This window comes from Oncorhynchus clarkii, chromosome 5, assembly GCF_045791955.1.
Source record: "Oncorhynchus clarkii lewisi isolate Uvic-CL-2024 chromosome 5, UVic_Ocla_1.0, whole genome shotgun sequence".
NCBI classification, from domain to species: Eukaryota; Metazoa; Chordata; class Actinopteri; order Salmoniformes; family Salmonidae; genus Oncorhynchus; species Oncorhynchus clarkii.
Window position 1 is genome coordinate 64,127,761 of NC_092151.1, and position 26,748 is coordinate 64,154,508.

General features: G+C 40.7%; 1 protein-coding gene across 2 annotated transcripts; it reads right to left on the minus strand.

Annotated features, from left to right (window-relative positions):
• Positions 1 to 7,267: 7,267 nt before the first annotated feature.
• Positions 7,268 to 24,329, minus strand: LOC139409209 (nuclear receptor ROR-beta-like). 2 transcript variants are annotated; one of them, XM_071154044.1, is made up of 10 exons: positions 23,959 to 24,329; positions 14,097 to 14,182; positions 13,755 to 13,896; positions 13,034 to 13,459; positions 12,796 to 12,917; positions 12,533 to 12,665; positions 11,263 to 11,370; positions 10,997 to 11,107; positions 10,781 to 10,893; positions 7,268 to 10,645 (listed from the first exon to the last, which is right to left on the minus strand). In XM_071154044.1, exons 1-10 carry the CDS (start codon positions 23,963 to 23,965, stop codon positions 10,484 to 10,486), a joined length of 1,410 nt encoding a protein of 469 aa, XP_071010145.1. In that variant the 5' UTR covers positions 23,966 to 24,329; the 3' UTR covers positions 7,268 to 10,483. The 2 variants fall into 2 exon arrangements, with proteins under 2 accessions (XP_071010145.1, XP_071010144.1); XM_071154043.1 differs by lacking the exon at positions 23,959 to 24,329 and having other exon boundaries at positions 14,097 to 14,219.
• Between the last annotated feature and the right edge of the window lie 2,419 nt (positions 24,330 to 26,748).

Here is a 26,748-nt window from a genome sequence, read left to right on the forward strand (position 1 = left end):
AAACGATCACATACAGCAAGTTTGCTTCTTGTTTGCCATAAATGCCATATGTCCTTATAGGGATATTGGTATTACTGCAGGTTCGCAGACCAATGCATGAGTCACCCCAGCATGAAAACGAATTATACACATGCGAGTCCAGTTCAGCTGTCACATGGGCTGACCAGTCCTGGTTTTTAGCAATAGATACAGATGAGGACAATACACGCCAACAATTTTCAGACATTTTGATGGAGGACTGATGCTGGAGTGGGCCTATCAATGACATTTCTGGGAGATTTAAGATGGCATTGACATTGGAGAGGTGCAATTCCAATGACATGTGAAGGACAAATAAGGTAATGGCATTTCTTGTCAATTAGTGTCAGGTTGTGTTGGTTCACTATAGTGAACACCTACCTGCCTTATGCTCTTGTCATATGTGGTTGCTTCCTCCCCATACACAATAACGGTCACCAAGTCAACATATCAAGGGCATTGGTGACATCATTTAGGACCTTTAAGGTTGCAATGACACATCCATAACCTGAGCGGAAACCAGATTGCATACCAGAGAATATTACAGACATCAAGAAAGCCACTGTTGATTATTAACACATTTTCCCAATACTTTTGATAAACAGTGCAAAATAGACATTGGCCTATAATAGTTAGGATCAGCTTGGTCTCCCCCTTTAAATAAAGGACGAACCGTGGCTGCCTTCCAAGCAATGGGAGCCTCCCCGGAAAGGAGAGACAGGATAAAAAAGTCAGAGATAGGCTTGGCGATGATAGGGGTAGCAACCTTAAAGAAGAAAGGTTCCAAATCATCTGACCCAGATGTTTTTTGGGGTCAAGTTTAAGGAGCTCCTTTAGCACCTCAGACTCAGTGACTGCCTGCAGGGATAAACTTTGTAGCGGGGCAGGGGGAAAAGAGTGAGGAGCATCAGGGATAGTCACATTAGAAGGGGAGAGATGAGAAAATGTTGGACGGGCGAGGAGGCATGGCTGAGTCAAATAGGAATCCTGACTTAATGAAGTGGTGATAGAGCTCAGCCATGTGCTCATTATCAGTAACAACCACATCATCAGCATTAATGTGCATCACAAATGCAGTGAGCCAGCAGAAGGTAATGTTGGATTCAGGGCAGGCCTCGAATATCCCGGCAGTATCAATGACTACGCCCCGTAGAAGTTATATACAGTGGGGCAAAAAAGTATTTAGTCAGCCACCAATTGTGCAAGTTCTCCCACTTAAAAAGATGAGAGAGGCCTGTAATTTTCATCATAGGTACACTTCAACTATGACAGACAAAATGAGAAAAAAAATCCAGAAAATCACATTGTAGGATTTTTAATGAATTTATTAGCAAATTATGGTGGAAAATAAGTATTTGGTCACCTACAAACAAGCAAGATTTCTGGCTCTCACAGACCTGTAACTTCTTCTTTAAGAGGTTCCTCTGTCCTCCACTCGTTACCTGTATTAATGGCACCTGTTTGAACTTGTTATCAGTATAAAAGACACCTGTCCACAACCTCAAACAGTCACACTCCAAACTCCACTATGGCCAAGACCAAAGAGCTGTCAAAGGACACCAGAAACAAAATTGTAGACCGGCACCAGGCTGGGAAGACTGAATCTGCAATAGGTAAGCAGCTTGGTTTGAAGAAATCAACTGTGGGAGCAATTATTAGGAAATGGAAGACATACAAGACCACTGATAATCTCCCTTGATCTGGGGCTCCACGCAAGATCTCACCCCGTGGGGTCAAAATGATCACAAGAATGGTGAGCAAAAATCCCAGAACCACACGTGGGGACCTAGTGAATGACCTGCAGAGAGCTGGGACCAAAGTAACAAAGCCTACCATCAGTAACACACTACGCTTCCAGGGACTCAAATCCTGCAGTGCCAGACGTGTCCCCCTGCTTAAGCCAGTACATGTCCAGGCCCGTCTGAAGTTTGCTAGAGAGCATTTGGATGATCCAGAAGAAGATTGGGAGAATGTCATATGGTCAGATGAAACCAAAATAGAACTTTCTGGTAAAAACTCAACTCGTCGTGTTTGGAGGACAAAGAATGCTGAGTTGCATCCAAAGAACACCATACCTACTGTGAAGCATGGGGGTGGAAACATCATGCTTTGGGGCTGTTTTTCTGCAAAGGGACCAGGACGACTGATCCGTGTAAAGGAAAGAATGAATGGGGCCATGTATCGTGAGATTTTGAGTGAAAACCTCCTTCCATCAGCAAGGGCATTGAAGATGAAACGTGGCTGGGTCTTTCAGCATGACAAGAACAACCCAAACACACCGCCCGGGCAATGAAGGAGTGGCTTCGTAAGAAGCATTTCAAGGTCCTGGAGTGGCCTAGCCAGTCTCCAGATCTCAACCCGATAGAAAATCTTTGGAGGGAGTTGAAAGTCTGTGTTGCCCAGCAACAGCCCCAAAACATCACTGCTCTAGAGGTGATCTGCATGGAGGAATGGGCCAAAATACCAGCAACAGTGTGTGAAAACCTTGTGAAGACTTACAGAAAACATTTGACCTCTGTCATTGCCAACAAAGGGTATATAACAAAGTATTGAGATAAACTTTTGTTATTGACCAAATACTTATTTTCCACCATAATTTGCAAATAAATTCATTAAAAATCCTAGTGTGATTTTCTGGATTTTTTTTCTAATTTTGTCTGTCATAGTTGAAGTGTACCTATGATGAAATTTACAGGCCTCTCTCATCTTTTTAAGTGGGAGAACTTGCACAATTGGTGGCTGACTAAATACTTTTTTGTCCCACTGTACATATATATATTTATATTCTGTACTCTGACATTGTTATGTGATTATGTGTGTATTGCTAGATATTGCTGAATTGTTGGGGCTAGAAACATAATCATTTCTCTGCACCTGCGATAACATCTGCACGCATCTGTACGCAACCAATAAACTTTGATTAGCTAACAATCTTGTGAAAAGACTTGGAAATCAAAGAGCTATTCATTTTGATGTTGCATGGTAGTTGGGTTGAGCACCTTTGGAGCTACCCTTGAATTTTGCCACATCGGTGTCAGAAGTTGGATTGTGGTCCAGTGAGACCCCCAAGTCATATTGGGGCGGCAGGGCGGCGTTGGACTAGTAACCGGAAGGTTGCAAGTTCAAACCCCTGAGCTGAAAAGGTACAAATCTACAAAGTTCTTAACTGACTTGCCTAGTTAAATAAAAGTAAAAAAAAAATATATATATATATATTGATTTATTGATGGGCTTAGCAGGGAGCAAAGAGTCACAAGTGCTACACTGTAAACCGGTAGGCCTATGTATGCCATAGTTTGAAATACCATGATTCTATTCTCCGGAGATTGTTAATGTTTGTTTTATTGCAATAATACCACAGACTACTGTATACAAACAGAAGAAACAACATTTTGGGAAATAGTTGATTGGTGTCAAGTAATGTTCCCTATAATTTTTTTAGGCACTAAGCAAATTTCAGGTCTGCTGAGCGCAAACTTGAACGTTGTGTAAATTCTGTGCAACTTCCAGCGAGTATTTACTGTGAACACTGAGGCTGTACCCGCTTTAAGTTACAGTTTTAGACAGAGGTCAAGTAGGCTACTATGGCTATTTGATCATAACGTAGGTCTACCAGAGTGGCCTACCATCAAAAACAATGGAGAAAATAGATCCCATAACATGTTATCATAGAAATAGCTGTTATATCAGTCAGCCTACAGTAGCAGCCAATGTGTGCTGTTCAATGTAGGCCTACATTCAATGAGACTTTGAAAAAACATGTAGAGCTTAACATTAACCTGTTTATCCACTTGACCTTCAGACAAGGAGGTGACTGAAAATGTTGTTGTGTTGTTTGATGCAAGAAAGCACTTTACAAAATAAAATGGATTATTATTCCCATACCATTATTACAGAGAATCAGACAAACTATGCCACCCTCTGCCTATTGGCTCCTTAGCTTATTCAAGCCTGTCTCAAAATACAACACTGCCCCTTTAAGACATAAAAAAGCTCTTTACCTCACTTGCTTTTCAAAGATGTTCTGCCTACATACAACAAGATCTCCTGCATAGTTCGTTTTGCTTCGGTATTTTGCATTGGAAGTTGCTAATAGTTTCTAATAGTTGTGTTAATTCGATCACAATTCCCACAGTAAAGGGAAACGTTGATAGTGGTAATTAACTAAGGGTAAAACTCTAGAAAGTTGAGTGAAATTCAATCTCGTGCTTCTCTGAGCGGACTGATATTTCTTCTGAGCAAGCCCACTGCTTAAAGTGAACATTGTCATGAGAGCTCAGTGGCCCTCAATTTAATTGGACTGCAAGCTTGTATTAAAATATATTTGTACCTGGATGCCAAATCGCATCTGGAAACTGTCATGTCCTGTAATGATTCTATACCTGATGTAAGAAAATGCTTTAGACAGGAACCCTGCTAAGACACTTGGACTTATAATACATATACAAAAGTATGTGGACACCCCTTCAAATGAGTGGATTCGGCTATTTCAGCCTCACGCGTTGCTGACAGGTGCATAAAGTCGAGCACACCGCCATGCAATCTCCATAGACAAACATTGGCAGATAGTATAGCCTTACTGAAGAGCTCAGTGACTTTCAATGTCATAGGATGCCATAATAACTGTTTGTCGGGAGCTTCATGAAATGGGCTTCCATGGTCAAGCAGCCGCACATAAGCCTATGATCACCATGTGTAATGCCAAGCGTTGGCTGAAGTGGTGTAAAGAACACCGCCATTGGACTCTAGCAGTGGAAATGCGTTCTCTGGATTGATGAATTACGCTTTACCATCTGGCAGTCCGGCGTACGAATGCCAGAAGAACGCTACCTGCCCCAATGCAAAGTGCCAACTGTAAAGTTTGGTGAAGGAGGAATAATGGTCTGGGGCTGTTTTTCATGGTTCTGGCAAGGCCCCTTAGTTCCAGTGAAGGGAAATCTTAACGCTACAGCATACAATTACATTCTAGATGATTCTGTGCTTCCAACTTTGTGGCAACAGTTTGGGGAAGGCCCCTATCTGTTTCAGCATGACAATGCCCCGGTGCACAAAGCGAGGATAAATCAGAAATGGTTTGTTGAGAATGGTGTGGAAGTACTTGACTGGCCTGCACAGAACCCTGACCTCAACCCCATCAAACACCTTTGGGATAAATTGGAATGCCGACTGTGAGCCAGGCCTAATCGACCAACATCAGCGCTCAACGCTCTTGTGGCTGAATGGAAGCAAGTCCTCGCAGCAGTCTTCCAACGTCTAGTGGAAAGCCTTCCCAGAAGAGTGGAGGGAGTTATAGCAGCAAAGAGGGGACCAACTGCATATTAATTTCCATGATTTTGGAATGAGATGTTCGACGAGCTGGTGTCCACATACATTTGGTCACCTTAGCATTGTTTCACAATTTGCACCACTGTGATTTATCAGTTTGTCTTTATCAGTTTGATATTTTGGCTTATTCTATGTTGTCGACAGATGTTAACTGTATATCTCTTGTTAAATATTTAACAAATTACCTATCTATATTCCATATGATTGATATTCCTATACAGTTGAAGTCGGAAGTTTACATACACTTAGGTTGGAGTCATTAAAACAAGTTTTTCAACCACTCCACACATTTCTTGTTAACAAACTATAGTTTTGGCAAGTCGGTTAAGACATCTACTTTGTTCATGACACAAGTAATTTTTCCAACAATTGTTTACAGACAGATTTTTTCACATATAATTCACTGTATCACAATTCCAGAGTTGTCAGAAGTTTACATAGTTGACTGTGCCTTTAAACAGCTTGGAAAATTCCAGAAAATGTTGTCATGGCTTTAGAAGCTCCTGATAGGCTTATTGACATAATTTGAGTCAATTGGAGGTGTACCTGTGGATGTATTTCAAGGCCTATCTTCAAACTCAATGCCTCTTTGCTTGACATCATGGAAAAATCAAAAGAAAACAGCCAAGACCTCAGAAAAAAATTGCAGACCTCCACATGTCTGGTTCATCCTTGGGAGCAATTTCCAAACGCCTGAAGGTACCACGTTCATCTGTACAAACAATGGTACGCAAGTATAAACACCATGGGACCACGCAGCCGTCATACTGCTCAGGAAGGAGACGCATTCGGTCTCCTAGAGATGAACGTACTTTGGTGTGAAAAATGCAAATCAATCCCAGAACAACAGCAAAGGACTTTGTGAAGATGCTGGAGGAAACAGGTACAAAAGCATCTATATCCACAGTAAAATGAGTCCTATATCCACGTAACCTGAAAGGCCGCTCAGCAAGGAAGAAGCCACTGCGCCAAAACCCCCATAAAAAGCCAGACTACGGTTTGCAACTGCACATGGAGACAAAGATCGTACTTTTTGGAGAATTGCCCTCTGGTCTGATGAAACAAAAATATAACTGTTTGGCCATAATGATCATTGTTATGTTTGGAGGAAAAAGGGGGAGGCTTGCAAGCCGAAGAACACCAACCTAACCGTGAAGCAAGGGATGGCAGCATCATGTTGTGGGGGTGCTTTGCTGCAGGAGGGACTGGTGCACTTCACAAAATAGATGGCTTCATGAGGATGGAAAATTATGTGGATATATTGAAGCAACATCTCAAGACATCAGTCAGGAAGTAAAAGCTTGGTCGCAAATGGACAATGACTCCAAGCATACTTCCAAAGTTGGGTCAAAATGCCTTAAGGACAACAAAGTCAAGGTATTGGCGTGGCCATCACAAAGCCCTGACCTCAATCCTATAGAAAATTTGTGAGCAGAACTGAAAAAGCATGTGCGAGCAAGGAGGCCTACAAACCTGACTTCGTTACACCAGCTCTGTCAGGAGGAATGGGACAAAATGCATCCAATTTATTGTGGGAAGCTTGTGGAAGGCTACCCGAAATGTTTGACCCAAGTTAAGCAATTTAAAGGCAATACGCTCAATGAGTATTTGGTAGCATGTAAACTTCTGACCCACTGGGAATGTGATGAAAGAAATAAAAGCTGATATAAATCTTTCTCTACAATTATTCTGACATTTCACATTCTTAAAATAAAGTGGTGATCCTAACTGACCTAAAAACAGGACATTTTTACTAGGATTAAATGTCAGGAATTGTGAAAAACTGAGATTAAATGTATTTGGCTAAGGTGTATGTAAACTTATGGCTTCAACTTTATGTAATACCAATGAACTGTTGTGGAAGAATCTAATTTCAAGAGTTAAGAAGTTTCAATACATGAGTAAACATACAAACAGCATTAACTTACTGTAAAAAGCCTTTTATTACATTCTTAAATCCACATATTGTATCCCCATTGTACAACAAAACTCTTAAATGTGTCATATTAATAATATATTTGAGATATCTTATTCAAATCTATATTGATTTCAATAATAATCTTATAATAGAATGAAAACATGATAAACAGAAGGATCATGACAAAAGACTAACTTTTAGGGAGATATTCTTAAAAACATTCTTAATTTTTTTTTAAATTCCAACTGTCCGACAAAAAGGAGGACACTAAACAGTTGACAAAAAAATTGACAGATAACTATAGAAATGAAGAAACAAAAGATCACGACAAAAACAACACAGGATTCAAAGATTAAAATCTATCTTTCAGTTTCAGTACATTTTAGACCCTATTTCTTCTACAATTCAAAATTCCTGTAATAATATTGATATTAGACAGGGGTAAATCTTTGATACTTCTGTGATCAACATTCACAAGAACATGTACTGTACACAGTGATCAAGGTTTCAAGGTTTAAGGTCTTCTATTCGGTGCAGTGTCTGACTTGGCTAACTGACGAAGACACTGTAGTTCAGAGAGCCCAGCTGTCTCCCTGAGTGACTGAGTGGAAATGTAACTGCACACCTTAAGAACTGCCTCCAAAGACGGAAAAAGCAGTTTTAGGTCTGCAGATGACACTTTATGAATACAAAACAATCTAAGTTATTACAAAGCATTTACACCTTGTTACAATCTTCTCCCCTGCCTTGCGAACTATAAACTCAAGTCAGTTAATATTAGCTCTATGTAAAAGTAGAATGTTGTTACGTTGAGAGAACTTGAAACCTCTTGTGCTGTACATTTAAAGGTCTCTGGCTGGAGTGCTTATTGAGTCCACTAGGCCATCTACCAGGACTGTTTAGGCCCCCCTAACTGAAATTGGGAAAGACATTATAGCACAGTCCCATTATGACACAGTTGTAAGCACCCAGAAAAGTGTATCGCCCTAAATTCCAACTATTTAATGTATATAGTATGGTGAAGAGCACTGTTCCAGCAGTGCAAGGTGAAAAATCGGATTTTATTTGGACAGAAAGTATCCAAGGCCTGAAAGTGATTGTCTCTTTTTGTGGTAAAGGTATTCAAAGTATTCCACTCTGACCAAACTGTTCACACATCAGCTTGTCTATGTACAAGCTTTGTACTGTGGGCGGTGAAAGCTTTTTTAAATCCAAAAAGCCCCTTCAAGAATTGTTAAAAAGTAACATCCTGCCACACCCGATGTCCCTCTCCCAAGATAGAGGTGTTAATCTAACTATGACTTTCTGGTAGAGATTAATAAAAGGCTGCGCTCATTGAAGACAGAGAGGCAGATTTAGTGTTCTCAAATAAACAGAGAGGGAAAATATATCTGCATAAAATACATATTTTTGTATGTATATCATCATCCTTCAAATTATGACATCTCATATACTCTATAATCTGAATGTAGAAATCCCTAACTCAAGGGGCTAGCTGATGGCTCTGTCAACCCTTTGTAGTGCCATACAGGTGTACTCTCTTAATTTGACCAGTTTCTCACAGCAGGAAAATAATCCTGCAGCAACAGGAAATGTGAATTATGGGGGTTAATACATTTTTAGTTTGGAATTTACAAACTTTATAAGCTTTTTTTAAACCTTGAATACACTACAATTTGCATTTATTGTTGTGCAGTAAAATTATCTGTGACAACAGTGATCAAATTAAGAGATCACATCTGTATGTGTTTGGGAGAGGGTGAGGTAGAGGGGGGGGGGGGGGGTTAGGGTGAGTGGGCATCATTAACAAATCAGCACACCTTCAGTTCAGTCTGAAACAGTAGACTGCTTGAACACACAGGGAGGGCATGAGTCTCCACCTTCCCCCTGCTGGTCAAAGGTCAAACCCCTTTCCCCATTGCAGTTGTTACCTATGTGGGAGCACAGGAAAGTGTTTGCCACCGGTTTGTTTTCTTCTTATCATCTGCTTCCTTTCTCTGCTCAACAAAGTCCCACAGATCCCACTTCTGTTAGATACAGGAGGATAATCGGCAGTCTTTGAGTTGGAACCCTGAGATTCTTGGTAGCACGAGAAAATGGCCCGGATCGGGTGGAGGGCTCTTAGATGGTAAGTGCTAATAATCTAATCATTTTTCATCCCAGTTACCCAGAATATGGTCAGGCAGTCTTTGACTGACAGATGAACATTCATCACACTGTCCTGGGGAATCTATTTATCTTTATTTAATTGCCTTTATTTAACCAGGTAAGTCATTGAAAAAACATTCTCTTTTACAATAACAACCTGAATCATTCTATATATATATAAATCCCTGTCTAATTGTATTTTACATGATTAAATATAAGTGTATACGTAAGGAACGTTTAAAAATACTTTCAAAACACTTCTGTGATTCTCTCTTTCTCTCTCTAAGTGGCATTTGCAAGGGGAAAGGGTAGTGGGACCGAGGTCTTTGATTGCATTTTAAAAAATAAAGTCAAGAGCTCAAAAATATCAGTGTCTGAATGTGTGCCTGTAAAAATACATATATAGGTCAGCATAAGTGCTTTGTCTTAGTGCTGTGTGTGCAAGTATGCATGGATGGTAATAGACACCCTGGGTCTCTGTGTCCATGACTTGCATGCAAAACAAATCTGCCCGACTATCTGTTTGATCTTGGTCCCTTTAAACAGTTTGTTCATAGCATACAAAACTGCAAAGTATGGGCACTACCAAATAAGAAACTAAAATTGAGCTTTAGAACTGCAATAAAATAAAATAAAGATCTACACAGCAACTCCTCCATGGGGCAGGATAGTAGGGTTTATAGTACACTCTGTCTCAAACCTAGGGCTGTGCTGCATGTCTGTGGGGTACATTCAAACACATCATACCTGTTTTACAGAGGACTTTAACTTGAGGGAGATCTCAAGCTCTTTTTGAAAACCATCTGATATTGCGAAATTACATTCTCAGAACCATTTTAGTCAACAACAAAAATAAGTAGCATGCTCATAGTACCCAGCACCTAGTGTTGAATTTCATAGCCTGGACTGGCTTACAGTCCAAGTGACTGAGAGTAGTGTTCCTAAAGTGTAGCGTGCAGGATTTTCACTGAGCTGCTGGTTGCTTCGCTGTTGCCACGTTCCTCTCCCTCTCTACCTCCTTTTTCCTACATATTTCTGTCTCTATATGAATCACTTTCATATCTGAACAGATTTTTAGCCCATTGTGGAGTCTGGGAAGGTGATTTCACTGCTGAACACCTCGCGGTACAGAGGGGGGAAATTGTATGCCGTCTCTGGGTGGAGGAGACGGAAAAACTTGAGCTTGTCAATGTGGAGATTGCAGATGGACTTCATCATGGGAAGCTTGGACACCATCTTAGAGGTAGAAGAAGAGAGAGAGTGAGACAAGGAAAAAGAGACAGAAAATGTGTATTTTTCACATTTCACCCCAAATCCACTAACAAAGGCCTGTTTGAGGAATAAAGGAACAGTCAGTCTGCCAGTCTGTACCTTTGCCAGTTTCTCCTCCGATGAGCCACATCTATGTAGACAATGCTGCAGAGAGAGATATACTTTCTCTTGAAGCTTCTGCACCTGTTGGGTGTCTTTCAACCATGGTCGGTCTGGAGGAAAAAAGAGAGCGACAACCACAGTTAGCCTCTGCTGTTTTTCCTTCTTACATATTACTTAGTGTCTGATTTAGAGCTGGGAGTGTGAGAGGATTACCTGGTGACAGGAGAACAGCAGCACTGAACAGAGCCATTTCCTCTTCAGAGAGCTGTATACGGCTAAGGCTCTTGGCCAGGTCAAACACGGCACCCACAAGGTCATCACAACCTGGGAGAAAGCAGGGGGAAAAACAGGTGTCATAAAAACAAACGCTTTTTTAAAACGGAAACTAATGAAAGGTTGACCTAGTGTGTGTGAATACACCCACTATGTGGGTGTGTGAATAAATATTAATGATTTGGTTTCATAAAGAGGGGTCTCACCAAGAGCTTTGAAGGTCTGTGCACTGGCAAACTTGCCATCAAACAGAACAGTGTTGTTGATGGGGTTGTAGGCACGACACATGCGAATCAGAAGCACATCCAGACATCCTGAAGAAGAGATCATAAATATACCACAAAGATGAAGAGGGAGAGATGGAGAGACGGAGAGGGAGACAGAGAGGGAGAGATGGAGAGACGGAGAGGGAGAGACGGAGAGACGGAGAGATGGAGAGATGGAGAGACAGAGAGGGAAAGGAGAGGGAAAGACAGAGAGGGAAAGACAGAGAGGGAGAGATGGAGAGACGGAGAGGGAGACAGAGAGGGAGAGATGGAGAGACGGAGAGGGAGAGACAGAGAGGGAGAGATGGAGAGACGGAGAGGGAAAGACAGAGAGGGAAAGACAGAGAGGGAGAGATGGAGAGACGGAGAGGGAGAGATGGAGAGACGGAGAGGGAGAGACAGAGAGATGGAGAGATGAGAGGGAGAGATGGAGAGACGGAGAGGGAAAGAGAGAGGGAGAGACAGAGAGGGAGAGATTGGGAGACGGAGAGGGAGAGATGGAGAGACGGAGAGATGGAGAGACGGAGAGGGAAAGACAGAGAGGGAGAGACAGAGACAGTGGTAGAAAGGGAGAAAAAGGAAACAGAGGATGCTCCAACATGTATACACAAACAACATTAAATAGAACATGAATTCCATGTTGTCAGTTAATAAAATACATATATTTCATATCATAACAAATTATATGTATTTCAATAAATTATAAATAAAATCATTTTTCAAATAAATTGTTTTACAATTCAAACAATGATGATGAACAAACATCACATAATGAAAAACCAGCGTGAGAATAATAACTATTTTCTTCAAAATCGTTGGAAACAGAATGTGGTCTTTGCATCATATGTTGTTCATTTATGTAGCAACCTCCAGGTATATGCAAAATGTAGTGGCCCTATATGCAAAATGTGACAAATACAGTATTTTGTGTGCACAAATTAGGTGAAATTATTTGTATATGCTTAAATGTAGTCCAAATGCTGGAATTTGTCTTCCTAACTATAGACACACATGTTTTTCAGATATACTATTGTGTATTAATGTTGTAGTACTATACTACAACATTAAGTACTGAGACATGTTAATGAAGTAAATGGATACATGCTCAGGTTGTGTGAACAGGAACTATGCTTTAAGGTCAGAGAAAGCTGAGGTCATGGAATAGTGTTATGAAATGCACTCCTCCTATGTCCTAACAGTAGGTACCGACCTGCTTTGAGAAGAATGATCTGGTCGTTCTGACAAAGATCCAGGAATCCAGTGATGCGCTTGGCAAACTCCACCACGTACTGGATGGCATTGGTGAGGTGGATGGCACAATGCTGCCACATGACTTCCGCAGACTGAAAGAGAGACCAGAGGGATGCCCATGTTATATATGACATTTGGAATAGCACATAGGGGTGTCAGAGTATATAGGTCACAGAGTACTAGGTCACTGAGTTAATCCTGCTACAGGACATTGATGTTTACCTTGCTCTGGAAGCTGCGTGTCTCCTCAGGGGTGTACAGGGACCAGACAAGTCTCTTCAGCTCCTCACTGCCGTGCTGACTGGTCTCCATGTGAGACTTTACCACACTAGCAGTAATACGCTCTGGAAATGGACAAGTCAAGTATGGGTTAGCTTTCAACCACACTCAATGAAAAACAATCTAGTGATCGTTATATTGACACAAAGCAGATAATGATAAGAGTGACAGTTCCACTTACCGATCTCAAGTATTGAGAACCCCTCGGGTAAAGTGTTGAGCAGTGTGTGTGTGAACAGGCTGGACTCATGCAGCAGCTGGTACTCGTGCTTGATGTGGTGGTTGCCATCTCTGAAGTCCAGTCCGTTCTGTTCGGGCGAACTCTGAGAGGAGGAGCTGCTGCCCCCTATCATCTCCAGATTGCAGTACTCTCTTTCGGCGCCCTCTGGTGTCAGGGGTAGGTCGAACAGCAGGCCATCCGGCAGAGTGGCGATGTCGTCAAGGTCGCTGAGGGCAGCACTGGAGCCTCTGCTGTATGCCCGGCCATGACCTTCGACCTCGGCTCCCACCTCACGGGCGGCAGCTAACTCCTGGGATGCCTGGTGCTTCTGGACCTCAGCGTATAGGCTGTCTCTCTGCTTTTTGGACATGCGGCCAAACTTTACAGCTGTACCAGCAAAGGAGATAAAGAGTCAGTCAATAACCAGGGAATGAATTATGAGCTCATACACCCATATGGAGCCAATATAAAACTAAATATAGAATAAAAACCACTGATATTTGAATTCCATAGCATCACTGCTGTGTCTCTAGCATGATTCCAGCAGTGATTTCACACAGTATAAATTAACTCTACACAAGGCCTTTCAATAAGACCCGGAGAGCCCTAGCATCCAGTGAAGAGACTGACAGACAGTGATACCCTCTGGACTGACCTTGTTGTGTTTGTGTTTGACACTCACCATCACGGCTCATGCCCAGGGCCAGGCACTTCTGCAGCCGGCAATGTTGGCAGCGATTCCGATTGGTGCGGTCAATCAGACAGTTCCTCTGCCGGGAGCAGGAGTACATAGCATTGTTCTGCTGGCTGCGTCTGAAGAAACCCTACAAACACACACACAAGCACAAACACCATGAACACCGGTACAGAAGCAGGGAGGGCTGAAGTACTGGACAAGGGCATACAATATCTAAATATCTATATTGATTGAATTTGCTGAGGGATGAGAGTACGACAAACTAAAATAGAACACTCAAGTGGAGTGAACAGATTTCCAAGGCTCTCCGAGGTTGAGGTCGCTCACCTTGCAGCCTTCACAGGTGATTACGCCATAGTGGATCCCTGATGACTTGTCCCCACAGATCTTGCAGGGTATTACTTCAATTTGTGCTGGAAGGAGAGAGGAGGACATTTTTTATTTTGTAATTATTTCACCTTTATTTAACCAGGTAGTCCAGTTGAGAACAAGTTCTCATTTACAACTGCGACCTGGCCAAGATAAAGCAAAGCAGTGCGACAAACAACAACACAGTTACACATGGAATAAACAAACGTACAGTCAATAACACATTAGTGCATCGCATACTTAACACATTTGAACATGTTAGGTGTACATTATTGAGTGGTGCTTCATACAAGTTGTCCAATAGCTGTTGTTCAATAGTCCCTAGACTAGATAATAAATTATACTTTGATGGTGTCTTGGGTTGGGTTAATTAATCTCTAGTATGACATGGTTCAATCGTCTGGTGATAAGGAGTCTTGTGAATTGTGCCAGAACTGTGTGAGAAAGTGCACGAGAGGTGGAGACATAAGAAACATCCCCATAAACTCTATCAAATAAGGAGGAATAGCCACCTTTTAATCTGTTTCATCGTTATTACCAACTGCCCTGATTTTGAACCCAAAAGAAACACTATCAAATGCAAAAGCCAATCTGCAACAATTTGCAGATAAAAACATTCCACCCAAGCGATAAAATATAAAATGTAATTTAAAATGTATTCATATTAAATATTGTTTAAATGTCAACTCGTGGGATGAAAGAAATTAGAACAATGCATCCTGCCAGAATCTACAAATGGAACACATAGACTACAACTTTAACAGTGTGTGCAACAGTGTGCGCACAGCCCTGAGCTCTCTCTCCCTGAAACAGGCTGTTTTTTTCATTATGCTGTTTATCTAAGTGGCAGGGCCTCCTATGGCTCAGAGTAGCGGGTCAATTGCATTAGCTGGGGTTATAAAGTTTCACTGGCACTGTTCCTCCTCCAGGGTGAACTAAATGTCAAGAGGTTAACAAAAGCACCAGCTTCAGGAGAGCGTCCGACGCTACAGAAGATTAAATGGCTACTCTCAAAAAACGATTGGTTTTTTTCTCTGTTTGCTTTGACTGCTTGGTGTGTTGAATTATTTTTTCTGAACTACTTTGTGTTACAGTGACGCAAGGCGTTAGGTAACATTTAATTTGCAGGCAGCAACAGTATTAACTGCCCTTTACCAGCTCATCAAAAAAGGAAATAAATAAAAAAAACCTCTCTCTCTCTACCACATCCAGCACTCCTGGCCCCCACCCTCTCCATGTTATATAACTGCTGTCTGGCTTTGCTCCATGAAAACACTCATTCAGGGAGGAGGTCACCCTAGCAATGCTGTGAAAAGCCAACCCTCCCCTTTCGCTCACATTGGTTCCTGGGAGCATATCTTGGTCTCTGATATGTTAACTCACACGCCGCTCAGCTGCAGAGCAGTCAGGCTACGAGAGAGAAGGAGCTGTTCTACTGACACACTTTCCCATTCAGCAAGGGGGAGGTACTTCGGGTGGTGGCCTTGCAAGGCATGTTATCCGATTTCTTTCTTTCCTGTTTTAAATCCTGTTTTAAATCTGGTTCAATCACTGACAGGGGAATGGAAATGTTCACAGGCTTAAGAAAACAGTCTATGTTTGATAAGTGAAAGATTAATGAGCACTTTAGAAATTGTAGAGTAAATACAGCTGTATTGCCATCCATTTTCCACTTATGTAACACCAGGCAGTACAAGAGTATTTTAAACATACAGTATATTCTGAAGGGGCCCTGGCTGTAACTTACACTGGTGCTCAACTTGTGGCAGCATGTCAAGTATTTCAGTGCAGTTTCAGCTGTCCATAAAACTATTAATACCCCTAGCATGGCCACAGAGACCTGCAGGAATGTAATGGGCTGCCTGGACATAGTTACATAAAGTGCTCATGGATTCAACACTTGAAAACTTTTCACACAATTCAAATGGATGACTAATTCATTTGAGGACAATCTCTTAATCACGTGGAAGTATATGGCATGTAAAGTACACACAGCGCCATATTTTTTTCATTAATTAATTTAACCTTTATTTAACTAGGCAAGTCAGTTAAGAACTTTTTATTTTTACAATGACCATATAGTAGTACGTAGCACTACGTAGCAGTTCAGAATGTCAGCAATGTTTCTGGACATTTTATATGGGCCTCACATTTCTGGTTTGATCAATGGGTCAGGGACGTTTGACCTGTAGTCATGCTCTGTCAAGTTTAGACCAAGGACTATTTGGATGTTACTCTCATAAATGCACTCTCTCTAGGAAAAAAAAGTAATAATTATGTAAAAATAAACATTGCACCATGGTAAATACCAGGTAATTAGTGGGCAGTAAAATAAAGTGTAACCAATATGAGTGAGATAAGATGATATACAGGGCATTTGGAAAGTATTCAGACCCCTTCCCTTTTCCCACATTTTGTTACATTACAGCCTTACTCTAAAATGGATGACATGTTTCCCCCCCTCATCAATCTACACATAATACCCCATGATGACAAAGTGAAAACATGTTATAAGAAATGTTTGCTAATTTATTAAAAATAAAAAACAGAACTTATTTACTTACTTTCAGACCCTTTGCTATGAGACTCAAAATTGAGCTCAGGTGCATCCTGTTTCCATTGATCATCCTTGAGATGTTTCTACAATGTGATTGGAGTCCACCTGTGGTGAATTCAATTGATTGGACATGATTTGTTAAGGCACACACCTGTCTACATAAGTTCCCATAGTTGACAGTGCATGTCAGAGCAAATTCCGTAGAGCTCCGAGTCAAGATTGTGTCGAGGCACAGATCTGGGGAAGTGTACCAAAACATTTCTGCAGCATTGAAGGTCCCCAAGAACACAGTGGCCTCCATCATTTTTAAATAGAAGAAGTTTGGAACCACCAAGACTCTTCCTGGACCTGGCCGCCCAGCCAAACTGAGAAATCGGGGAAGAAGGGCCTTGGTCAGGGAGGTGACCAAGAACCCGATGGTCACTCTGACAGAGCTCCAGAGTTCCTTCTGTGGAGATGGGAGAACCTACTAGAAGGACAACCATCTCTGCAGCACTCCACCAAACAGGCCTTTATGGTAGAGTGACTAGACAGAAGCCACTCCTCAGTAAAAGGCACATGACAGCCCGCTTGGAGTTTGCCAAACGGCACCTAAAGGACTCCCAGACCATGAGAAACAAGATTCTCTGGTCTGATGAAAACAAGATTGAACTCGTTGGCGTGAATGCCAAGCGTCACGTCTGGAGGAAACCTGGCACCATCCCTATGGTGAAGCATGGTGGTGGCAGCATCATGTTGTGGGGATGTTTTTCAGCGGCAGGGACTGGGAGACTAGTCTGGATCGAGGGAAAGATTAACTGAGCAAAGTACAGAGAGATCCTTGATGAAACCCTGCTCCAGAGAGCTCAGAACCTCAAAATGGGGGCAAAGGTTCACCTTCTAACAGGACAACAACCCTAAGTACACAGCCAAGGCAACACAGGAGTGGCTTCAGTCTCTGAATGTCCTTGAGTGGCCCAGCCAGAGCTCGGACTTGAACCCGATTGAACATCTCTGGAGAGACCTGAAAATAGCTGTGCAGCGACGCTACCCATCCAACCTGACAGAGTTTGAGTATCTGCAGAGAAGAATGGGAGAAACTCCCCAAATACAGGTGTGCCAAGCTTGTAGTGTCATACTCAAGAAGACTCCAGACTGTAATCGCTGCCAAAGGTGCTTCAACAAAGTAGTGAGTAAAGGGTCTGAATACTTGTGTAAATAATGTATTTCAGATATTCATTTTGAATAAATCAGCAAACATTTCTAAAAACCTGTTTTTGTTTTGTCATTATGGGGTGTTGTGTATAGACTGAGGGGGGAAAAAACAATTTCATCAATTTTAGAATGAGGCTGTAAGGTAACAATGTGGAAAGAGTAAAGGGGTCTGAATACTTTTATATATATATATATATATATATATATATATGAGGAACCAGTTTAGAAATAATGTATATTAAGGGACACAATTCATGCTGTAATAGTCATCTACTAAGTGGGAGAGGAGTGTTGTCAAAGTCTGAAAATGTTCATGCTATCACAATCTGCAGACAATTGTGATTGAGGATGGGATTTGATTAGAGTTTTAGTGCCCTAAAGGAGTTAGTGGTACTGTCAGTTATCGGAGGTCATATATCTTGAGGTATCTTCTGAGGCAACTCTGTGTCAGTGTGAGTCTCTGCCGGTCAGTTTGCTTGTCCCAGCAGTAAAGACTGTAGTCACAGAGACTTTGCTCTCTTATCTTACTCCAAACAGCTCATAGGGAGTCCAAAGGTCCTATTTACCTTGCACTTTGTATTTACTTGACACACTGTATGTTTAACCTACATTGCATATGCGTTAAGGGTTTAAGGTATATATACAATATAGAACATCTGGTGTGAGGTGCTCTTGTCCTAGAGCTTTATTGCAAGGTGAAGGGGACATTTAGTTGATTAAACATAACCCTTTCTCTGGGCTAGGCTGCTGATGGGGCCTACAGTACCTAGCACCTGTTTTCTAAACAGCTTTGTCGATAGTGATAACTTCTCCCTCTCTCCACGTCAGCGTGGCCTACCTACACAAAGTAGTATTCTGTGAGAGTGTATGGATGATACAGAGCCCTACTCTTTAAATATGCACAAGAGGATTGAGTAATTCCTCTGTAGAAGTAATAGGAGTGGACTGAGAGTGGACTTAAGTGTGTACGGTACCAATGATGGTGACTGACGATCTAGCCCAGCTACATTAGGTAACAATCAGTGATACTGTGTTAATACTAAATATTGCGTAGGAAAATAAATGACTGTACAGTTTTTTTTTCTTTCCCAAAATGTATACTTTTTTGTTAAATGCTTTTATTTGGTTGTTGGCTTTTATTTGGTCTTATTTTATGGGTGTGGTTTGTGGCGTATGAAACATCCACTTCTCTTTTGCTCTCTATGTATTTTACTCCACTGCCATATATAATTTTGAGTGTAACATACAGTTGAAGTCGTAGGTTTACATACACCTTAGCCAAATACATTTAAACTCAGTTTTCACATTTCCTGATATTTAATCAGAGTAAAAATTCCCTGTCTTAGGTCAGTTAGGATCACCAATTTATTTTAAGAATGTGAAATGCCAGAATAATAGTAGTGAGAATGATTTATTTCAGCTTTTATTTCTTTCATCACATTCCCAGTGGGTCAGAAGTTTACATATACTCAATTAGTATTTGATAGCATTGCCTTTACATTGTTTAACTTGGGTCAAATGTTTCAGGTAGCTTTCCATAAGCTTCCCACAATAAGTTGGGTGAGTTTTGGCCCATTTGTTGGTTTGTAGGCCTCCTTGCTCACACATGCTTTTTCAGTTCTGCCTACAAATGTTTTATATGATTGAGGTCAGGGCTTTGTGATGACCACTCCAATACCTTGACTTTGTTGTCCTTAAGCCATTTTTCCACAACTTTAGAAGTATGCTTGGGGTCATTGTCCATTTGGAAGACCCATTTGCGACCAAGCTTTAACTTCCTGACTGATGTCTTGAGATGTTGCTTCAATATATCCACATAATTTTCCATCCTCGTGTTGTCATCTATTTTGTGAAGTGCACTAGTCCCTCCTGCAGCAAAGCACCACCACAACATGATGCGGTCACCCCCGTGCTTCACGGTTGGGATGGTGTTCTTCGGCTTGCAAGCCACCCCCTTTTTCCTCCAAACATAACGATGGTCATTATGGCCAAACAGTTCGATCTTTGTTTCATCAGACCAGAGGACATTTCTCCAAAAAGTACGATCTTTGTCTCCATGTGCAGTTGCAAACCGTAGTCTGGCTTTTTTTATGGTGGTTTTGGAGCAGTGGCTTCTTCCTTGCTGAGTGGCCTTCCAGGTTATGTTGATATAGGGACTCGTTTTACTGTGGATATATACTTTTGTACCCGTTTCCTCCAGCATCTTCACAAGGTCCTCTGCTGTTGTTCTGGATTTGATTTGCACTTTTCGCATCAAAGTACGTTCATCTCTAGGAGACAGAACGCATCTCCTTCCTGAGCAGTATGACGGCTGCGTGGTCCCATGGTGTTTATACTTGCGTACTATTGTTTGTACAGGTAAACGTGGTACCTTCAGGCGTTTGGAAATTGCTCCCAAGGATGAACCAGACTCGTGGAGGTGTACCATTTTTTTCTGAGGTCTTGGCTGATTCCTTTTGATTTTCCCATGTCAAGCAAAGAGGCACTAATTATGTCAATTAGCCTCCCAGAAGCTTCTAAAGCCATGACAACATTTTCTGGAATTTTCCAAGCTGTTTAAAGGCACAGTCAACTTAGTGTATGTAAACTTCTGACAACTCTGGAATTGTGATACAGTGTGAAATAAGTGAAATAATAAAACAATTTTAAACAATTGTTGGAAGAATTACTTGTGTCATGCACAAAGTAGATGTCCCAACCGACTTGCCAAAACTATAGTTTGTTAACAAGAAATTTGTGGAGTGGTTGAAAAAAGTGTTTTAATGACTCCAACCTATGTGTATGTAAACTTCCGACTTCAACTGTATCAATCTGGATTTCCCTAACAGGCCTGAGTGGTATACTATGAAGCACGCTAGATCTACTCAGGCTTTTAGAAAGCTAGACAGCTTCAGTTAGCTTCACATTCCAGGTCAGGCTTCATCTGTACTATGAACGGTGGATATTGCTCATCTGCCTGTCGCTAACTCCAGCAGGCTTGTACTGTAACTGCGCGTACATGTCACACATGGCTAGTCGAACGCCGAACTCTTCATTGAGACAATGCTGAAACATCAATCAATGGGCGAGTCAGTGCCACATTTAAATTTGTGCCGAGATCAAAATGAAAGAAAAGTTATCTTGCAAATTCAGCAGGCTATGGTGTGAAAAAGGCTTTTAGAAGTGCCGTCTTTATTTTAACTTCATATTATATACTGATGGCAGCATTACAGCAACATGGAGGAAGCAAGTGGAAGGGGAAGAGGGTAGGGAACTTGTTTGTCTGCCATATATTAAAGACACAAATTGGATGCTATATACTGTATATATGGAGCATACAACAATCTTAGCTCTGCATATTTTCCTGCAAAGAGAGAATCTTAGATAATTTATTGTGGTATTCTCCCCATGTAGCTTATTTCGAGTCACAGGTTAAGGAATGGCTTAAAAATCATAACATTTAAAATTGTGTTGTGTTGGTCGATGATTGTGTTGGGTGATAATGGCAGTGTTGGGCAATTTGGAAAGCCATAGTCAATCAGTCAACAATATAATAATACTCTTAGGAGAAAATGTAATCTATAACTCACAATCTGTTGATACTATGCGATTAGAAAGGTTCAAATTTCCTGTAAGACATCACAGCACATTTGAAAAATATATGGCACATGGAAATCAAAAGAGGGTGGTCTACAGAGACAGCAGGGATGGGCCGAGAGCAGCTGAGGGTTGGGAATAAAAAGCACATGATTGGTAATAGTTATTACTGAAAACACTATATACTGTATAATGTAGACCGGAGATGTCTGAGTACTAGCTATCCAAAATATGTCTGTATAAAAATATATATATCTTTGTTATGTGAATGCTGTGAAAGTACCATGTATGTAAAATGCGTGTAAAATGTATATGTAACAAAAAAAGCTGTAAAAACAAACATTTTAAACAAATGTACTTTTGTCCTCTGCTTTGGACACCATATAAGCAATTGTGTGTGCTCACCCCCCCCTCCCCCACTGGAACATATTTAGGGCTGTGCTACAACCACATTTCGACACATCATATATAACTCCATGTCTCTACGACTCTGCTCCCAAACAAATAGTCAAACTGTACTTTGGGCCAGCAGTTTTTCATTGTATGTAGCCTATAGCCTTAATCTGGGGTCCGTTGTTTTTTTCCTGGCCAGGCAAAATTCCCAGCACTGGTCTAGTTATACTGTATAGGGAGTCAAATGAGGATGAATCAACTCTAAGCAGGGCAAGAGTTAAAGCTCCAGGGAGTGGAACATTAGCAGCCAGTTGTCAGAGAGAGGCACCTTCACACATTCTGTAGCCCCACTGTGAACATTTCCTGACAGATAATGACGTTGAGCTTGATCAACAGTGCCCTTGGGAGCAGAGAGATGCCTCCACTGCTCTACTTTGTCTTTGATCCCTTGCTAAAACTATGCACTACATGGCTGTAGCACTTCAGACAGTGTGGCAGACAGAGTTCTCTTCTCACCTAGGAGAAGTGCACTTCATAAAAGTCACCACTACAGTGGCTGCATCCATTAAGTTTACAGTGGTCCTGCCATTGGCACCTGGGGGACCATGCATATCCACAGAGGTGTGGATCACTGGAGAGAATGAGAGCTGGGAATTTCATAATATATCCTATTACATAAGCAAGCAGTCCTTAAAAACAAATGGGTGACATAGATTCTGGTTGATTTAATCAAGTAGCTAAACTCACAATGGAAACAAGGTGAGGGCTGAGAGGTGAATGTAGGCTACTGGTTGTTGCTACCCATTATTAATGATTGATGATCTTTCAGTTTATGTAAATAATTTGCCATAGAAATATGATACAAAACAATCTGTTAAACACTGATAGGCTACACAGATATCATTTTTTTTGTTTTACAATGTAGCAAATAATATGTGGACTATAATAAACTTTATTGGTTTAATTTTCCTTGTTGGCAAAAGTTTTTACTTATGCATCAGCAAAGTCTCTGTTATTGACACACAACCCGCATTGGTTTGCACATGCCAATGTCCTCAGATTGAAGTAATGGCTAATGGATTGTTTTAGAAATTACGATACCCCTCAGAAACAAACCATGCCTCCACAGTCCCCACCAATCCTTCACCACTTCGCTGAATGCTGTGTAATCCTCAATGACAGAACTAGGCCAATGGAACAGTGGTCTCTCTCCCACAGTCCTCCATGCCGGGATGAAGAAAACAACAACGCGCCCTCAACACGCGATATCAAACACCCGCTGCGCACCACCAATTAGAACTGACACGAAATCAGCACTCGAGTTTTGAGGGGTTGGGAGCAATTTTTTTATATTTGTATTATTTTAATATTATATTATAAAATATATGTTTAAATTCATTATGGCCAGCAATAGTCACTTCGCCAGATAACCTACCTAGTATCTAGGCTACATGCAGAATGGCAAACTGAGCTGAACAAACATAATCTCTGTAGGCCTAATAACAAATAGATTACACGATTATATAATGTTTTTTGTGAAAGCCATTTCAATCACCACCCCTCTTACATAACCAAAAACGATTGCTGCCAATTGCTGGTGAAAAAAAGTAACTACATCGAAATGATTCTTGTACATCGAAATTATTCTTGTCATCCTACATGCAAAGACAAACAGATCACCCTCGAAGTTTATCTGCAGACTGATTGACACACATTTACATGTCATATATGTATAGTCTAAGCCTATGGGAAACGGCCGCAAATATCCATGCAAATAGATATATACTTAAACTTGAATGTTATGTATTTGTGCAGTGGTTTTAAGTATCTAAATACGATTTGAAAATATCTTGAGGGGGGACATAGAGTACTGGGTTATTTGTCTTAAAGCATGTCATGGTCAAATAGTCCGTTGAAGTTTATCTGAGATCTGTGTCGTCGTTCATTGCCAAGCGCGCCTGATTTCAACACCCGCACTTCAGAGCTGACTGTACAGTAGGCTACTTCAAAGTAATGCATCCACCAGTTTACATTATTCCCATACAAAACTTTAACGAGCAAAATAACATATTTGTTTAAGTATTATTAGAATAAACTTACCTCTCATTTTCTTGCTGTACTAATCTTTAGTCATAAATCTCCAGGTAGGCGAATGAAAATAAAATGGAGGAATATAAACAAGCTTTTTCGCTCCAAAAAGGAGCCGTTGAATAAAAAATAAAACAAACTCTCATATGTTTTCTAATAGCTGGTCTGTGAAACAAACAAAATATCAAACGAATAGATTATTAGTAAGATTGTTTCCGTATTTAAGTATTCTTCCTGTAATTCAGCGTGGACTGTACGCAATAAAATATTGTAGCTCCTGGCCTTCCCACTTCGTTCCTGGACAAGAGCTCAATGTCTTTTTTCGCTCGCTGCTGTAACCTACTTTCGGCGCGTGGACTCACGTGCTCTCGCTCCACAAGCTCCGCCTCTTGCGCCGTCAGCTGTGCGCGCGCCTTTCCGCGCGCTTAAATGAGCATGCGTGGGAAAGTGTGGCAGTGTGTCACAAGAGCAACATCGTGGGAAATATTCCCCCAAAGCAGACTGGTTCTAGGGTTTTCTTTTCCTCGTTAAAAGATTAATAGATGCTGTGATTCAAAAATATATAAAATGTATGTCTCAAATATACCTAAGCACTAAGGTGCTCTGATTGTGGGTTTTGCTTTTTTCTCCTCTCACTAAAATAAGGCTATTTTGTTATCAAATAGGTTGTAGTTCTGTATTCATAAATCAAACCTGTCTAATATCAAACTCGTCCTATTGCATTTACTTTAGTACATTTTTTAAATATCAAATTTCTAATTAATTAACTAGCCTATACTTTTCTTCAGTTAGAAACTATGAACCTATTCATTATAAAACAGCATTAGGCATCCATTATGGAACTCATATGAAGACTGAAAAGGTTGAACATTTTGGAAACACTGGTAGTTTACTACAACGTTATTAAACGCATAGAATAAAAATCCATATAGTTCAATGGCCCTCAGAGACAATTGCTCAGCAATATGCAAAACAATATATATAATATGTATAATAAACCTTTATATTAAATATGATTTATTGTTATGAGCTGCATAAAACATATATGCTATGTAGAACACAATATTACTGGAAAGGGAATAAACATGTTGCTTATGAGATTGTATAATAACTTTGTTATATAATGTTCAATTAGATGATCCCTTATTATTTGCAGTGGTGGAACAAGTACCCAATTGTCATACTTGAGCAAAAGTAAAGCTGCCATAATAGAAAATGACTCAATTAAAGTGAAAGTCACCCAATAAAATTCTACTTGAGTAAAATTCTAAAAGTATTTGGTTTTAAATACAATTCAGTATCAAAAGTAAAAGTACAAGTATAAATAATTAAAAATGTATGTTTATGCATTCATTGTTTTCTCCACAGATGCTCTTTAGAGGATTATAAAGTAAAACATATAATGCTTTTTATTTTTAAATAAAGTGAGGGATAAATGCTTTACTTTAAGATCAAATTATCATTGCATAAAAAGGTATGTGGTTAGGCCTACATTATGTTCTTTAAATTCATATCTTATTATTATTCCTAATAAACATAATTGGTTCAATTCACAAAAGTGCATTATTTCAAAAATCTCCCATTATATTCTCTGATCAAAGCTCATTGCACTCTGCATAACACTTAATATATGCTCAGTTGAAGTGTATGTGCCATTAATCACCAAAGGAGAGAACCTGACAATGAATTTATGTGTGTGCAGCGAGCTAATGAAGCCAAGAACAATAATAATACTGGTGATGAAAATAGAAAGGTTGTGAGCATGGGTATGACATGCTTAAATGACGTAACTGGTAAGCCTAGTTATTAAATGAGTAGAGGAGAGGAAAGATCAGTAAGTAGGTTAGTAGAACAGCACTTAAGCTGACAGAGCTCTCCGTTCACACCCCTCCCTCCCTCCCTCCCTCTCCCCACACACCCTTTTCTCTCATTTCCTATCTACAACTCCAGTTACACTCTGCTTTTGTTTATCCTATGGATCAATTGAGTTGCTTTGCGTCTGCTCTTTTTCTATGCTTTTCAATATCTGCATTTAACTTTACAAACATGCACATCTTAACCCATATTGTGTTCTGTATCTCAATGTCTCTTGCATGACCCCTAGTACGTCAGCCTGTTTGCAGGAGAACAGCAAAAACACTCGTAAAAATCTAAATGGGATTTTATTAGCGCAGAGTGCTTCCTTTGCAATGCTTACAAACACAGCCGTGAAGAAAATACTGCAGGAATTTCTGCATTCTCCTCTTTCTAAACTTCTCCTTGCTCCTATTTTTCATGTCTGTGTATGTTTTATTTCCTGTCTGAATGATTCTTCCTCTTCATCCTTCTTCCTCGGTTACCTATTCTCCGCCTCTCGCCTCTCTTTCCTCTGCAGCGTCAGAGCGCGTTCCTCTGCCCAGGTGTTGCTGACGCATGCCAAATCTTACAACGCCTGGATAGGTATTTTAAATATCAGCTAACCACATCTTATGTTATAGCAATTTGTCAGTTGATGACACAGTCAATGACATGGCACGCAAACATTGATTGATGCATGCCACATCTGAGCAGGGGAACGTGACCATAGTCTCTATCCTGCATTCACTGGTTTCGTCACTGACCCCCTGACCCGGAATCTTATATAACCACTGCAATGCCTTAACAACACACAGGCATGTAGGCCAAAGATCTCCAGATTATTACAGCATAGAGGATGAGAGAGAAAAATAGGGTGGGAGAGAGATTACAGCACATTGTGAAAAAAGAGAGGGAGAAAGATTACAGCATAGAGAGAGTGAGGGGGAAGGATTGAGAAAAGAGAGA

Bases quoted from the DNA above. Each gene is read 5' to 3' on its own strand.
- LOC139409209 (XM_071154043.1), bottom strand. From the start codon at position 14,204: ATGTCCTCCTCTCTCCTTCCAGCACAAATTGAAGTAATACCCTGCAAG. The intron at 13,460-13,754 runs GTGAGTGTCAAA...TTGCTGGTACAG, and splicing joins CCTGGGCATGAGCCGTGATG to CTGTAAAGTTTGGCCGCATG. The intron at 11,371-12,532 runs GTCGGTACCTAC...TCTCTTCTTCAG, and splicing joins GATCATTCTTCTCAAAGCAG to GATGTCTGGATGTGCTTCTG.